Here is a 17,226-nt window from a genome sequence, read left to right on the forward strand (position 1 = left end):
TTTTTAGATCAATCCCCAACATGGATCCAAGACGACCTTTTTGCCTCTGTGATATTACAAAATCTCTGTCTTCTTTTATTTTTATAACTTCAAGGTCATCAACTTGAGCAATTCCAAAAAAATCATCTAATATAATGCTAAATTCTTCATTTTTTTTAAGTTGTGTGTCTGTTTTTCTATACTGCAACTTTTGCAAATTTCTCCATTCGTTATAATTTTTGAAGTTTTATGGCACAATAATTGTTCAGCACTAACCGGTATACGTGTCTTTGCCAAAAAAACACTTACCTCTTTTATTACTAATTTCGCACTTTCGTTTTAATTAAGGCGAACGCCACACATATTGTAAAAAAGAATCGATAACGCCTGTCTTATAGATGGTAATTTAATACCGACAATTTGATTTGATGTATATCCAATTAAAAATATATAAGAATCTTTACATAAACTCTTTTTTGAAGCCATTATAATAAGTTAAACACAAAAAAAATGACAAATGCTTTATTTTAATATAATTTAACAATAAACAGTTAATATGTAGTGGCAATCGGGTTTGTGATACGCTGATATAGCACTGTAGACTAGTGTTCAATTCTAATTGTTACTAACAGACGGTCACAATATTACTTATCGGTCTGTTCAATGTTCAAACTTTAAGTAAGAAAATACCGTTGAAATAATAATCATAAGAATATTGTGTCATTTAATGTCATTTAGAAAATGGAGTTTGTTAACGCAAAGATACCTGCGGTTTGCGATAAACTAAATTATATCGATAAAAATGTATAATCTAGACGTTTCCGGTATCCTACACAGTATACAGTTTCAACTAACGACGTCGCGACGATAATAATTGACAACAGAGGTCTCTCCCGAGGCTCGGAAAAACAGGTGTAAATATAATATAATATTATTTTATACCTAATGTTTCAATTTCGGTATTTGATATTTTTTTTTTTTTATAATAATTTAAAGTCAGTTGTCAATAAACCTAATAAAATTATCGAAATGTTTGGGGCTAGACATTTGGGAGGGGGGCTAATCCCCGTTAACCACCCCCTTGGTTTACCTTGTTCAATTCACATGGAACTTTTTGTACATCGTTTTAAAGTGTATTCAAATATTATCAAAAAGTATAATTTAAGAAAAGACATAGTTAGAAATTCATACCTGATAGACTAGGACCACCCATAAAGAGATATATTATCTATATTAAATAATGAAGTTGATAGGACACCAGGTTGATGTTGATATAATTTCATTGTTACTAGAAGGATCGTCTGGGATATTTTCTTCCAAATCCAGTTCCAAAAAAATATTGTGGAATATACATATCTTCAAATCTGATGGCGGAGAAATATCCTCCACCACAAACATGTTAATTAATTTAATAACATACATTGAAAGTTCGAACAATTCATAACTACAAAAATTTCATCTATTCTATTGACAAAGAATTTAAAACATTTATAAACGATTTAGAAAGCTTTTGGATGAATCCATATTTTGCACTATTGTGTGTATTAGATGATTCATTGTCTTTCATGCGTTCAGGCAGAGACTATGATTACGGAGAAATCACCACACCTCAGTAGTATTGTTGTAAGATGCCGGATTCAAACCCTGGTCGAATTGTACAGCGATCCACGTATAGTACTGGGCTAAATAACGTATAATTATATTTTAAAAAATTCCAAAAAATATATTAAATTGAACCTTTGATTTATCGTTTTGAAACTTTTACAGTACGTAGTAAGTAGCCTAAGCTACCGTCCCTTTGTGTTTGGTGAGCTAGAAATTTTCTCTAATAGTTTTTAACAGTGAGTCTTTGGATTTGAATTTAAAAGCCAAAAAGTGTGTAAAATTTGATGCCTTCTGATATTTACAATAAAAATTTCACATACTTATAATTAGCTCAAAGTTTAAATATTTTCTTAATTGTATTGTCTATTGAAAATGATAGTATAAACATTTTATGAAAATCTCAAATTTTTAAAGTTATTCATTTTTAAATTATAAAAAACAAAAATAATGAAATTAATTTTCAATACTGACTTAGCGTAAAAATTCTCGTTCTCCATAATTATTCTTTTGTTTTTCCTGATAAAAAACTTTTCTACTCTACCCAAAATACAAAATAAATTAAATCCAATTTCGTACCAAAACTTACCCTAGAGTTGAAAATCGAAGCATTTTTACCACCCTAAAAATACAGATATTGTAAATTCTATTCATTCAAAGCTTTGCTCTTCAATTTACTTTTCAGCATTTATTTTTTTTTTTTTTTGTGAATTTCGTCAAAACAGAAACACCGTTTAGACGATACAATTGGGTAGTTCCAGGCGATTCTGTCTTACCAAGATTCAACTGTCTTTTTAAATTAATAAAACATATTGTACTCAAAGTTTCTAACTTGTAAATTTGTACTTATTAATTTACAATTAATATGAATGATATAAATATTAACTTTTCATAAATATGACTGAAAATGATTTCTATAAATCCTTATAAAATATTTATAAATTATTTGTTATTTCAACTAATTTATTTTGCACAATATTTATTTAAATTAATTGGGAAATTCTAACTTTTATTTATTTTTTCATTTTACATTGTAATTTTCAATATTATGACTTAGTTTAAGAGTTGACATTGTTAAACATTTTGAAAATGGATTTAAAATGTCATTATATTTATCATTTGATCATTTAATCATTGTTACAGGACTGGATAAGTTTAAACTTACGATTGTTGTAAATGACTATAAATCAAAAAATTATACAAAAAAAACATTCAATTTTGTATTTAAGTGTTACCAATAGTGTTATGGTTTTATCATTTATATGAAACACAGGTTCTTGCATTATCCTGACTTACAGTAATTTTGATTATATCATCTAAAATATAATATTTGACTTGTTTATCACAACACTGTACTAAAGTAATTTCATCTTTTTATGACTTATTGCGTTTGTGACTGTTGCCCGTTTGTTAGACTTATATTGTAATTAACGCTTATTAATTTCAATAACTATTGACTTTTTATGACAACTCCGTTTTCATTATCATGATATTCTTCAACTCCACTTCCCTAGGACGTTTCTGAATTGTATCTCAACACTCCGCAACCAGCTTTTAAATATTTTTTCAGTGATTGGTCAAACATTTTTTGTCTGTTACAAGGGTTTTTTGATCCTATACAACAAGGTATATTCAATTTGGGACCATATTTATTTTTTTTCGTTTCCCTTTCCGTTTTAGACTTTTTCAATGCACAACCATTTTTATTATGCTTAGCTGAAGATTGTTTTTTTTTCATTAATGTTTGAGTAGTTTCTAATTTATTGTCTAAATCAGAAAATGTTTCTTGTGGGATATTATTGTCATCACTAAAACATAATTAATTTATCTATACTATACATATATCAATGATTTGTATGTGTTTACTTGAGCAATGGAAGATTTTCATTAGAAGGATCTTTGTTTAATTTTTCCAATTCCGGTGGTTTCTGAAGACTCACTAATTGTTCTTCATTATCTTTCACACTATTACGTGCAAGAACTACTTGTTTTTGTTCAGATTCAATTTTTTTATCCTTAAATTGTAACATTTCATTAAGTTTCTCCATTTCCATTTTAAATTGGTGTTCTATATATAGTATAAATATTTGTTTTATTACCTAGGTATAAAAATTATACTTAAATAAATATTATTTTACCTCGTATTTGAAAGCTTTTCAATTCATATTCTTTATACAAAATTGCTGTTTCATAATTTTCTAATTTAGCGTTAGCTTCATCCAACTGTTGTTGGTATTGTTTCTTAGTGGCATCTAAACATTTATTTATTGTCACATCCTTATCATTATAAATTTGTTCCGTGTCACATGATTCTTTCTTTGCTGTTTTTTCTTTTTTTTCAAACTGTTGTTTCATTTCATTCAGTTGACATTGAAGATTTTCTTTATCAAATAAAAGACCGAAACATTTTGTTGATATTTTTGATTTACTAGAACAAGAACAGTTATCAGAAGCGTTAACAGTAGATGTTTTCTTGTAATCCATTTGGCATGGGTTATTGCTCATTTTATCAGAATCATATGAACTAATACAACTGTTACAGTTGTCACACTGTTTGGATTTACACAAATTGCAATAAGTAGGAATAGACTGACATGTTGATGTTAAAGGCTGACATATGACCGGACACATATGTGTCTGTGAACCAACGTCAACTAGTTTCAAATTTATTGTCTGTTCGCCATTGTTAATATTGCTCGCAATCTGACATGACATCAAATTTTCATTACTAAATCTATAATCATAAGATATATCATTATATCTTAAATATAGTATAATATACAATATTACCATTATTTTTTATTTTTTTTTTTTTAATTATTTAGTTGATTAGTTAAATAATAAATTAAAGGTAACGAAATTTTTACAGAATATATCATGGATTTAATTTTACGGCCATATTGTTAAGTATATTATTGCAATTCTATATTGTACTTGGATAGTTAATATAAATATAAAATTATCTATAAATTAAAACAAATATTTTGAATAAATAAAGGTACAAACTATGAATAACAACACAGGCCTAAATGAAAAAAAAAATAAATAAACATTAACAATCTACTTCATGGTTGAAAACACATCTATTCTCTAAAAAATTCAAAAGAAAATTATGGTTTTCTGAAAAATAACTATTTTCATAACATTAATAAATTTTAACATAATATATCATATTATGACACTATGATTTACGAAACTAATAACCTGTTATTATCGGCAGTCTGACACTTTTCTTGGGGACATGAATAATCATACTTTAAACTACAATATTTTTCATTTATTTTATCTTTAAGAATCGTCTCATTATTTAGTTTACACTTCATCTCTTCTAGTTCTCGTTCAGTATATGTTAGTTTGTCAGTCGTTATTTTCAATTTCATGTTCATACATTTTATCTCTAAATCAAAATGACTTATTTCATCGTTAGCAATCAATAATTTCTCGTTGCATACAGCTAAATCTTTTCGCACTTGATTTTCTTCATTATTAACACATATTATTGTTTCATTTAGCACATTGATTTTTTCCACGAACTTACAGTTTTCATTTTTCAGTTTATCACATTCCTGAGTTAATTCATCAAGTGTCACTTTTTGCTCTCTCACAATTTCATTAATTTTAGTTTCTAACATGTTAATTATCTTTTGTGATTCTGATAGATCTTTATTGCTTGTTATACATTGATTTGTTAAAATATCATGTTGATCTTTATAATATTTCACTTCTTTTTTAAAATTTTCAATGTTATGTTCTAATTGTTGAATTTTTTGAATCTGGCAGTCGTTTTTATTTTTTAGAGATTCTTTAGTACACTCTAGTTCAGATTCGATAATAGCTAGTTTATTTTTTTGTGTTTTAACTATACTGTTCAATTCATTAACTTTTAGTTCTGCTTCACATTTATCATTCTTAAGTTTGGAAATTTCCTCTGTATACAATAATTTTTGACCCTCAATACCTTTTATTATGGTTTCCAAATTATGTATTTTTTTGCTTAAATCATCGATATAAATAGTTTTCTTACAACTATCATTTTTTTCTTTTTGTAAATCATTTTCAAGTTTCAAATTTAGTATAATTAAATCATTGCATTTATTATCACCTTTATTATTTAATTTCTCTGATTCTTTTAACTTTTTTTTCAAATTACAAATTTTAAATTCTAGCTCTTGTTTAATTAATATTCCAGCTTCCATAATTTGATTTTTTTCATTTATGTCCTTTTTAATACATTGATTTTCGTCAATTCTCAAGTTTAAACAGTATTTCACGTTATTCAATTCTTCTTTTAACTCTTCTGTTTTTTTCAACAATTCATTATATTCCATTGTTTTAGACAACAGATCTTTTGAAACTTTTTCTAAATTACAATTCAAAAAATTATTATGATTACTGATTTCATTTAATTTTTCTGATAAAATAGATAAATCTCTTTTTATTCTAAATAACTCTGAATCTTTATTATCAGACATTTCTCGTTCTTTGTTTAATTTTTCAAAACAACATTCAAATTTCTTTTGATTATGTTTTTGATTTTTTTTGCAGTCAGTTTGCATTTGAATTACATCAGTAAAACTATTAATGATTAAAAATGATTAAATTGTAATTTATTAAAATATTTTTAGTTTTAATATTTACTGGTTTCCATTTCTTAAGACTAGTTCATCATTTTTATCATTTTGGTTTTCTGTTTTCAAATTCAACTTTTTATTTAATATGGTACAACCATCCGTCAAGTAAGTACAATTATGTGAACATTCTGTTTCATTACAATTATTCATAGCTTGAATAATTATAGAAACTCTGAATATATATTTTTTTATGTACCTACAAATTTATTAAAATAATTAAATTTAAACAGTTTTTTTTTTTTTTATTATAACTATAACATAACATTGTTTGTCTCTATGGAAATTATATTTCTACTTTATAATATATAATTGTAATTTTAGGATTTTAATAAAGAAAAGAATAACTGTAAGAAAACAAATTGAACAAGTTAATAACGACTTAAATAAAAATAATGAAATACTTAATGCTGATTAAGTTTTGTCTATTGTAATAATCAATATAATTTAGTTTTGACAAAATTGACGATTTTAGTTGTAGGAGTTTTCAGATTTTGGTGACTGAGAAGTATAACAACATTTTATATTATGTGGCACTATTTGTTTTTTAGAAAATTAGTAAAATTGTGTAATAGCACACACATTTTTAGCAGAGTATTCGGCCTATTAAATATTATCCATTAATTAAACATAATACCAAAAGCACACTAAATCAATGAAATGATTGATATATGTCTTTAGCAGATTTTAATCGGTGTTCACGCCAGTTGGAAGTAAAAAATAATTTTAATGCATTCCATTGCTCTATAATTCTATTTTTCTATTGACTACCATTATTAACGAAAGTCATCGCGTGTGTAATGGACGCAAGATTTGAAGTGGAGAAACATTGCAAAAATCCTGAAATTAAACATCACATAGTATCACATGTTGCATTTGCATATAAATGTAATAAATGACAAATACATTTTTGTAAAAATACACCTAGAAAAATGTATTAATTATAAATTTATTAAGTATGAAATGTCTTAATCTTTTATTTACTAGGCATATACTGTTGAAATCTTGATGACACAGAATTCCACTCACCCATCGTGGCCTTACATCCATCAGATGCAAATCTTAAACATAAAAAAAAATTTTTTGTACTAACCACAATCTTTTAGAGAAAAAAAATTAGATTGGGCTAATATGGCAAGACAATAATAAAAAGTTCACGAAATCACAAAAATTATTATGATGAAATATTAAAAAAATGCCTAAGTGAAGTACAAAATAAAATTATGACACAAAGGGAAGCTGAGTCTGCATATGGTACTTTACGTCGAACTATCAACTATAAAATTAAAAACCTTCACAAATTCAAGATCGGTCGTCCAATGACATTTTCAAGCAAAGAAGAGAAAAGTTTTGTTGGCCATATAATTATTATGAGTAACTATGGATTTCCAATTGATAAAAGTCATTTAAGGCATATTAGCAGTGGTTTATACCTCGGGCTGGGAGCAACTTACAAAAGAAGCTACCGTACTACAGTGTCGTTCAGTTAGGGGGAATCGAGAGCGTAACTCGGCTTCAGGGTCTGAGAGCCGTTCGTGAATGAGCGTTCCTCAACTTTAACCTTAACCGGGGAGATCGGCCAGTAATCTTTACCGAATAACGGGCGGTCATTAAGACGTAACTATTTACAATTAGCGCGAAGAACGGACTTCCGGAGGTTGGCAACTTTGGTCGTAGAAGCCAGACACCGACGTGGATTGACCCCGAACAGGCAGTAAACACGATATGCAATCCACTAAAGAGCCCGTCGTGATCCGGAGGCAACAGGACTTAACCTGGCGGTAGGTATCAAATGCAGGGAAGGACACTCGCGAAACCATAAATATGATTGTAAATAAAACAAAATTTACAACAAGGAATATGCCGATCGATTCGGTAAATTCACCCTCTGAGGAGGTATGGGCACACAGATTCTGGGGAGAGGGGACATTTACAGTCATCATTCAGCCAGATATGTGCGGACTGGTTTACATGCCTTCGAGCGAAAAATCTGACCTAAATCTGACAAATAATAAAAATCACGCAATAATCCTTAACAATACAGGTTATGACCTGAGTAAAAGCTCGATTTTAAGACTCGGAAGAGGTAAAGACAATGGAGAATACCGCTTCTTTCTCTGACACTTAGCTCGAAATACGGAGCAGAAAGCCCCGGGTCAGTCAGTTCCGATGACCCTCATAGCAACGAGATTGAGCTGCACTGTGGGGTCATAGAATCTCATATCACGAGCTCGAAGAAAATCCTCGAGAACATGACGAAGGAAGCCAAAGTTCGTAGACGTTGGTCGGGCATGCTTAATAGTCAGCTGGACGAGATACTTATAAGAGTAAGACGACTTGGAATAACAAGCGTCAAGATCCTCGGCAGCTGGTCTGAGCAAAGTGTTGAACCTCATGAGCTCTACCAGTAAATTGGTGACTTGTTTAGTGACCTGGGAACTTTCCGAGAACAGAACTGCATATTATAATGTAAACCTATTTTAATATTTTAGATGAACCTATGAATCAGGAACTAATTTCTTCTCAGGTGGAAATTACAGGTACTTAATTTATATAATTTATATTTTAACAAAAATTAATATTAAATCATCTACTAGACACTTACAGTGTATATTATACATTAATTAATAAGTTATTTTAATATTTTTTCAGAAAAATTCTCATCAATTGATTGGTCACAGATCCAATCAACCTCAACCTCTAAGAGTAAGCATACACTTAATTAAAATTAAATATACTAAATCATGTGATAATATAACATCATTTATATTATATATTTTTTTTTAGGAAATTCAGTCGCAAGAAGTTTGATCATTCTTTTAGTTCGAAAGAATCCACAGTATTAATAGTATCATCAACGGATACTTCTTGTTAGACCATCCAAAGCCTTTCCAGTCATACGCCTAGAAAAGATTAACTTAAAAAAATGTTAAGTCGCCAAAAATATAAGTATAACGAACTTAAATAAAAATTTAATATTTAAAAAAAAATCATGCAGCTGACCAGAAAATGTATACTTCGTTAAAACATTTTCAATTAATGTGTGATAAGTTTCTTAAAAAAAGGTTTTCAAATTTTATTAAAGTTCAATCCCGACTGACTTCTCATAATCCTAAAGGTCGTAGATACTCTTATGAGACAAAACAATTTGCACTCATGGTACATTTTTTAAGCCTTAAGGTTTATAGATTTCTTCAATGGATTTGTCTTCACCTAGAACTTTACAAATAACGACTGAAAACTGGGAATTAAATCCTGTTATAAATTAATTTTCGTTTCAAGTTCTAGCTGTGAAAGTAAAATCCATAGAACCTAAGTCTAAAGAATGTGTCTTGTGTGCAGATGAAATGTCTTTTAAATCTTTTCTTTACTATGACATAAAAAAAGATGAAATCGTGAGTTTTCATAAAACTAACACTTTTAAATCTTGTAATCTGGCAAAAGAGTCCGTTATGGTTATTATGATTCATGGAAACAACCTATTGCTTATTTTTTTGTAGCAAAATCTTGTACAAGACCTGATTTACTTTCCATAATTTTTAGTATGATTCATAAGTTACACAGTATCTCCTTAAATGTTAGAGTCATAATTTCTGATTAAGGATCAACTTTAAAGAAGTTTGTGGATACCAGGCACATTACTCCGGAATCTTCTTATTTTAATGTTAGTTGTAAAGAAATTGTGTTTATGTTTGATCCACCTCATTTATTAAAGCCAACAATAAATAATTTCTTCAATTATCGGTTCAAATCATTCAATAAAGTAGCAGAAAAAATTCATCTGGAAGAATTTTACAAATTAGATAAATCTCAAGTACATCATTGATGCCTAAATTAACTGATCTACATTAAAACCCGAATAGTTACCGAAAATGCGTGTCAAGTATGCATCTCAAATTTTTAGTCATACAGTTGTGACATGGATAATTACTCTAATTTCTAATAAAAATTTACCTTAAACTGTTTTCGATAATATTGAATTTATTGACAACATGGACACACTTTTCGACTTTTTTAATTCTCATCCAGTTTCTAATAAACATTCTGATGGAAACAAAATTGGTTTTAAACGGTTTTGTATCCCATTTACAAAATCTAAAGACCAAAAATCATTTTTAAACTGTATGACAAATTATTTTAAAAATTTAGAAGTTCAAAAATTCGATGCCTTGAAAAATGAGTGGATCAGCATAAATAGACAATATAATATTACATTTATTAACTCTTGGTTAATATTAATAGCTGGAGTTACTATTATTAAATTTTATAATTATTATAATTTTACTATTATTATTTATCCAATGACAATCAATAAATATCTAATCTTGAGATCTGCACATATAGACTGAATGAAGACTGCTTAGAAAATTTTTTTGGTACTGTTAGAACTCAAAATAGAAACTGTATTAACCCTACATGTATTTAATTCAAGGGAACTTTCAAAAAAATTTTTGTAATGTACCATTTTGAGTAATCAGAAGGTGCTAACTGTGTGAAGGATTTAGATGATATTCTTGTCAATCTTGAAAAAGTTCCTATTGAAGATGGGATTTTCTATCCTTCATGCATAGTGTGCCATATGTGGCACAAATTAGTTTTTCGTAATTTGTTGCTGTGAAAATATAGGTATGACATTACTGCATATACGGCCAGATTCAGCACAAAAAACGAACAATTTTGATGTAAAGTACATCCATCTAGCGGTAAAATTATGAAACATAGATGAAATTTAATTTGCTCCAAATATATTTGTCACCAAGAGTCATTATCACTTATTTTATGTCTTCGTAATAAAAAACTGATACTACCGAATTAAAAAAAAAAAAAAATACCATTTTGTTCGTCAGTTTGTCAGCTTTATTTTAAAAGTAACTACTTGTTTCTAAGTATAATACTTTTTGAAATATAACAAAAACTTAGTATGTGCCATATTTGGCACACCATGCATTCAAAACATAGTAGGTAACTGAATATTTTTTTTTAGCTCTAAAAATGAAATCTTCTATATTTTACCACCAACTAAGGTACATCAGAAGCATCCCAGAAGGAAGTTCTGATTCAGAACATTCTGACAATGCTGAACCTACCACATTGTCACAATTGCCTGTAGAATCTGATAGCGATAGTTAGGCACAAACAAACTTTTGGTGCATAGGGTGCCATATTTGGCACACATTAAACTTTGATCAACTTTAAGGAAAATTTTGACTCAAATATTTTTTTAACTATTTTTCTTGTGATCCTGACGTCTTTTACTATAACCTCATTTTTTTCAGGGATAAATAAAAAGTTATGCATGAAGGGGTTAAAATCCTTTTTTCTGAAAAAATCTAATCAAAATCCCTTTACCTATTCAAGGCGTAAATTACTATAAAGATTTAGATCTGCCTGAACAAAATACCCTGACATATATTTGTGGTTACTCGATTAAACAATGCTTAACAATTCGCCAATACCAAAGATGTTTAGATTACGCACAAACTAATAGTACTTTGTCTAGTTGTAATTTTTATGCTCATTTTAAACCATACGAACTAAGTACCTACTTCTTCATTATTTCATAATTTGGTTATACCAAATTCTAGTTTTTATGAATATGTTTTTTTTATTGATAATATTTTTAATAATAATTTCATTCAATTTGCTCCTCGGCCTAATGTTGGTAAAAGTTTACGAGATTTAATGTTAAATGCAACATTTTTAGACCACCCATGTAAAGATTTCTTACAAATTTTTTGATTAATTTTTTTATACTATTTTGCATTTATCTTACTTTAAATAGAACCAACAAAGAAAATCAATATTAATAATGTTTTAGTATTAATAGCAGCCACATGTATAAACAGTCATATTTCACTGAATATACATTACACCTTTAATAGATTATTTGCCAAAAAAATATTTATTTTAGATTCTGAACGGAGTGATGAATGAATTGATTCTACAATGATTTTTTTTTTTGTCTGTGTACAGCATAACTATTCGAAATAATGCTTCAATCTCAAACTTCGGGGGTAGTTTCCGATGGTATAAAGTGAATATTCTTAGAGCATTATAGAATTCAAAAGAAAGAATTTTCCAACAGTTTCAAAAAAATTGAGATAAACAAAAATAAAGTGACGGAAAACGGGAATTTTTACGCAAATCTAGTTTTCGAATTTTCGAATTTTATATGGTTATAACTCAAACACTTATCACTGTAAATACTTGTCATTTTCACCAAATGTTTATTATTAGTATTATCTATATGCAGATAAATTTTCAAAATATTTTAACTTTTTTGAGCTATTTAATAGACCACTGAAATTTCGGATTTTTTTTTTTTTTTTTGAATTGTCAAATAAAATTTTTTTGGCCAAATCTTAAAATGTTAATACAAAGTTCATCATAAGATATTGTTATAGTAATATAGTGATTAAAAAATTATAAGAATACATAATATGCACAATTTTTGTTTTTTTTTTAGCATTTGAAGTTCAAATATTGACAAAAAATCATCAAAATCATGAATATGTTCAAATTATTATGTATAGTTCATAAAAATGTTTGTAGAAGTAGCTAAGAGTTGAAAATTTAATACAAAATTTTCCATAAGTTTAGCATTATAAAAGAACTTAAATTTTGGTATATTCAAGCCATTAAAACATAAACCGAAATTTTCACCAACCACTGGAAATTATATCCTAGGCTGACAAATCATCTTCTCTCAGAATCGTTATTCGTTTTTCGGATTTCCATACTCAGTGGATTTTACTGTATTTTCAGACATGTTTGATAAAACATAGTCAAATTTAAATTTTGTATTATTTATTTACCCATTTTCAATGGAATATATTTTAATTTACTTTTAAATATAAAGTTGTATGGCAACCCAAAATAAAAACAATGTATGAATAACTTAAGTACCTATATAAATGTAATAAACTAGTATTTATGAGTTAAATTATAAAATTTACTGCTTTCTCTTATATAGAACACTGAACAAGTGTAGTGAAGATTCAAGATACCTTTGTAATACAAATATCTAACCTTACGTTTTTTCAATAAGTCTGTGAAAATGTTGATTTTTTTTTTATATTACTTATTTGACACCATCTAAAGTTTATGAAAATGCTGAAAATTTACAAAAGTATTACCACAATAACTTTTCCAAACTAACATTTACAAATGAATGTACCCATTTTAGAAGTTTTTTATTAACATTACCATATGATGATTTACCTATACTGTAATTATTAAAATATACTCTCTCATCATAAAAAATAACAATCAAGATTTGTTTCCATATGTAGAAATTGCGTTAAGAATTTTTCTTACTTGAACTATAATCAACTGTTCTGCTGAGAGATATTTTTCAGTCTTAAAAAGGGTCAAGTCCTATTTGAGATCAAGAACTACTCACGAGAGGTTAAATTGTTTGGTTGTTTTATCCATAGAATCATGTTTAACAAAGAGGTTAGATTATGATGATATTATTGATACCTTTGCCAATAAAAAAGTTCGGCGTAAACATTTTTAATTTTAACATATTATTTAATATTCTTATTCATTTGAGTTATTATATAACTTATATGTAATATGTGATTCAATAAATATATTTTTTATGTATACCAGTATGTATATATTTTAGATTATGAGTGTAGCAAAGAATGCATTTTTTTTACTATCGTGTGTTTTTTTTTTTTTTACAAATACTATTGCTAAGGAAATTTAGGTTGGAAAAGGTGCATTTTTTTCTCATTCGGGGCTCAAAATTCCTAAATACATTTCTGATTCTCAGAAGACTATAGTGTATTTTGTAAATTATATGCGTTGCTTTTTCGAAGACTGCCAGTGTCTTAAACAATTAAAAACTTGATGTTTTGGCTATATACACAAATAAATAATAGGAAGCATTCCCCATTGAAACATTTAATAACCATTTTTAATTAAGTTATCATTTAAAATGATACAGATACCTAGGTACCTACTACTAGCTTTTTTTAAAAATGAAACGAAATCTTAGCTTGTATATAGAAAATACAGTATAAAACGGTTCAAAATATTCAAATGAAAGAAAACCAAAATTTATTTTACTATCTAGTAATCTATTAACTACTTAGTATTATACAAATATTTCAATAGAGCTATGTAACACAAATGGCCGGCAGGTAAAATAATTATGAAATACTGAAATGAAATATATTATATAATATGTTCAATAATACGATTAAATAATATTAATATTATTATTACATTTTAAATCTGATGGATCGATATATTATGTGTTTCATAATCCATTAGCAAATGACAACGATGAAAAATACGATCATTTGACGCGTAATCACGTAATTTAATGACATATTATAGAACTAATATAAATCGATACGTTTCACGATCATAAATTTAATACGCCAAATTGGTCCATAATAACTAGTTAGGTATGCTAAATTATAAATAATCAACAGTATACATATTTATTACAAAATGTGGAGCATTAACAATATTTTCCAATTTCTTTTACCTTAAAGAAAAGACAAATCATATTAATTTACTTTACAGGTAATTTATATTTGGTACAACTTTCGAGTAGGTAGGCTATATGCCTATATGAAATGGAAAATTATTTCAAATGAATGAAACAAATCTAAACAGTATCAAAATAAAAAAATACTTAATTTCATTAAATGTTAGGTAACTGTTTTGTAATTTTTATTATTACCTATGTTATTATTTATTGTACAATAAGTGTAATAAAAAAGGTCCGAAATGTAGCAAATATCTAATTAAGTAAGATAGTCGATATTTGTTTATCATATTCTATGTAAAAATCCACAGTAACAACCAAAAGAAAGATCAATTGTTTTCCATTTGTTTAAGTATGACTTTAAAAATAAGTACGATGGTTAAATTTTGATTGTAATACTCAATATAGAAAATCATACTACAAAAAACTTAAATTGTAGTGTTTTAGGTAATATTTTTTATTGAGGCTAACATCAATAGTTGGTTATACGAGTATAACAAAAACAAAATGTATATTTTTTTGTGAAGGTTGCACAAATTGTCACTTTAATATAATTATATTAATTGTATTATTTTTTATATTATGCAAAAATTATTGTACTTTATATCCTAGTAGCAGCTGCCAAGCAGTTCACCGACAAATATTGGGAGTTCTTTGTTACTATTAATTTGTAATTATATATTATATATATATATATATATATATATAATTTGGTTGAGGCAAGTAAACTTTTATTATTATTTATACAAATTTGTTGTATCAACACATCTGTAATTTATTTATAATTGTTTTATTATAACTATTTCTGTATCACTATTTTTTAAGCTACTGTATTTTCAATCGACAATCAGAGTTAATGATTTGTCATTAAGAAGACTTCTTGCCCTCACATAACAATATGTTGCCTTCGTTGTACATGCACATAAGTACTTACTTACATATTATGTAAGTTCCTACACGAATAAAAATATACCGGTACATATTTCTACGAGAGCAAAAATTTAAATAAAATTAGTATAAAACATGTATATAATTCTGTACGTTACGATACAACATGATTACTATCTACGTAGGTACTTATCTCTTTTACCTGCTATGATTAGATAAATGGTAATCCACAAGTTGGATTTAGTACTTGTTGAGTATTAACAGAGGTACCTAACGCTACAAGTTATAAAATTAACTTAATTTCTGACGTGTACAATAAAAAGGAAAAATTTCTTGTAGTTCATGTATCAATTATAAATTGTATACAAAAAAACACATTGCTAAATCAAACATATTGTGTACCTACTTGGGATGTATTAATATTATATTACGCCCCTGGTCCGTGCAAAATATTCATAAATAATTGAATGAACGTTTTTTCAACTAATTCATTTTACGGACAAATTCGTGAAAATAATTTTAATTAAAATAATATTTACAATAACCATAGACTCTAATATTATACTATACGTCCTCATACTCTGAATATAAGGTCTATGATAATAATACTTTTTTCAGGTACTCTCTATAAATGGATCTAAATTCTAAATGAATTAATATATTAAATATTTAATAGTGATACTTCTTCAATAATAATTGTGAGATAAATCATTCATAAGTCAAGCCGAATATCTATACAACAAACTCTTTATACTCTTCAAAATTACATAGGTTATAGGTACTTATATTACGTGTATATGATACCATTCCATGCCATAGATATGATGTTTGGTTTAAAATTAAACAATACCTACATAAAGTATTATCAACATTTACGTAAATATCATATTTTTACCTATAATAGTAAAATTTGACATCAAACCTGTCCTCGACGATACGTTATTTATTATTTTATTAAGTGTTTAAAGATGAGTTGTTTGACATTTTACAGTTTAAAATTTGCACCATTCTCAATGGTCGTAACGGCCGGGATTCGAATGAATTTGAAAATTAAAACTGAATACTGTAGGTAACATAATACTTACCTAAGTAGGGTAACGATCATAATTTATTAAAGTCTATGTAAATATAGATAAAAAAAAAATATATTGGATCCAACATCCAAAAATGCTATTTGGTTCAAAACTAATTATTCATACACGTCATTAATCTCCAGCATAATTAAGCTTATTGATATTCATCCTCAAAATTTACGATAAAAATGGGAATAGTGGCGTAGTCAGAAGGGTTTAGGTGTTGTAATCCTTCATAATAATACTAAAAACTTCTAGCATTGAAATGTATTGCAATATGGTAGGTGACCATTTTACATGTTTATCATTCATTATAATATTATTGCGTTTATAACATTATATTTTTATACATACATATTTTCTTTTGTTTTCTTCTATTTTGTTTGTCTAAATTACATAACACCAAGCATTTAATAATAGTCTAAAAACAGTTCTAATATATTTTTTTTTTCATTTTGTGCATAGTAATTACTTTCAATATTAAATCTCTACTTATATGAACTTATATTATACCAAAATAAGACAACAAACAATAAATTATCCAAGTTTC

General features: G+C 27.2%; 1 protein-coding gene and 1 long non-coding RNA gene across 2 annotated transcripts; one reads left to right on the forward strand and one right to left on the reverse strand.

Annotated features, from left to right (window-relative positions):
• Positions 1-2,776: 2,776 nt before the first annotated feature.
• Positions 2,777-6,464, reverse strand: LOC114129432 (uncharacterized). The gene is made up of 5 exons (XM_027994159.2): positions 6,220-6,464; positions 4,786-6,156; positions 3,720-4,315; positions 3,448-3,649; positions 2,777-3,389 (listed from the first exon to the last, which is right to left on the reverse strand). The coding sequence occupies exons 1-5, from the start codon at positions 6,360-6,362 to the stop codon at positions 3,092-3,094; spliced, it is 2,610 nt and encodes an 869-aa protein (XP_027849960.2). The 5' UTR covers positions 6,363-6,464; the 3' UTR covers positions 2,777-3,091.
• Positions 6,465-7,640: 1,176 nt separating this feature from the next.
• LOC126552013 (uncharacterized) lies at positions 7,641-10,394 on the forward strand. Its single transcript, XR_007605869.1, has 3 exons — positions 7,641-8,749; positions 8,862-8,915; positions 8,997-10,394. It is a non-coding gene; the product is annotated as an uncharacterized LOC126552013 (long non-coding RNA).
• Positions 10,395-17,226: the final 6,832 nt, after the last annotated feature.

The sequence above is a fragment of the Aphis gossypii genome, chromosome X (assembly GCF_020184175.1).
Source record: "Aphis gossypii isolate Hap1 chromosome X, ASM2018417v2, whole genome shotgun sequence".
Taxonomy (NCBI): domain Eukaryota; kingdom Metazoa; phylum Arthropoda; class Insecta; order Hemiptera; family Aphididae; genus Aphis; species Aphis gossypii.

Bases quoted from the DNA above. Each gene is read 5' to 3' on its own strand.
- LOC114129432 (XM_027994159.2), bottom strand. From the start codon at position 6,362: ATGAATAATTGTAATGAAACAGAATGTTCACATAATTGTACTTACTTG. The intron at 4,316-4,785 runs GTTATTAGTTTC...TTATGATTATAG, and splicing joins CAGACTGCCGATAATAACAG to ATTTAGTAATGAAAATTTGA. The intron at 3,650-3,719 runs GTAAAATAATAT...TACTATATATAG, and splicing joins GAAAAGCTTTCAAATACGAG to AACACCAATTTAAAATGGAA.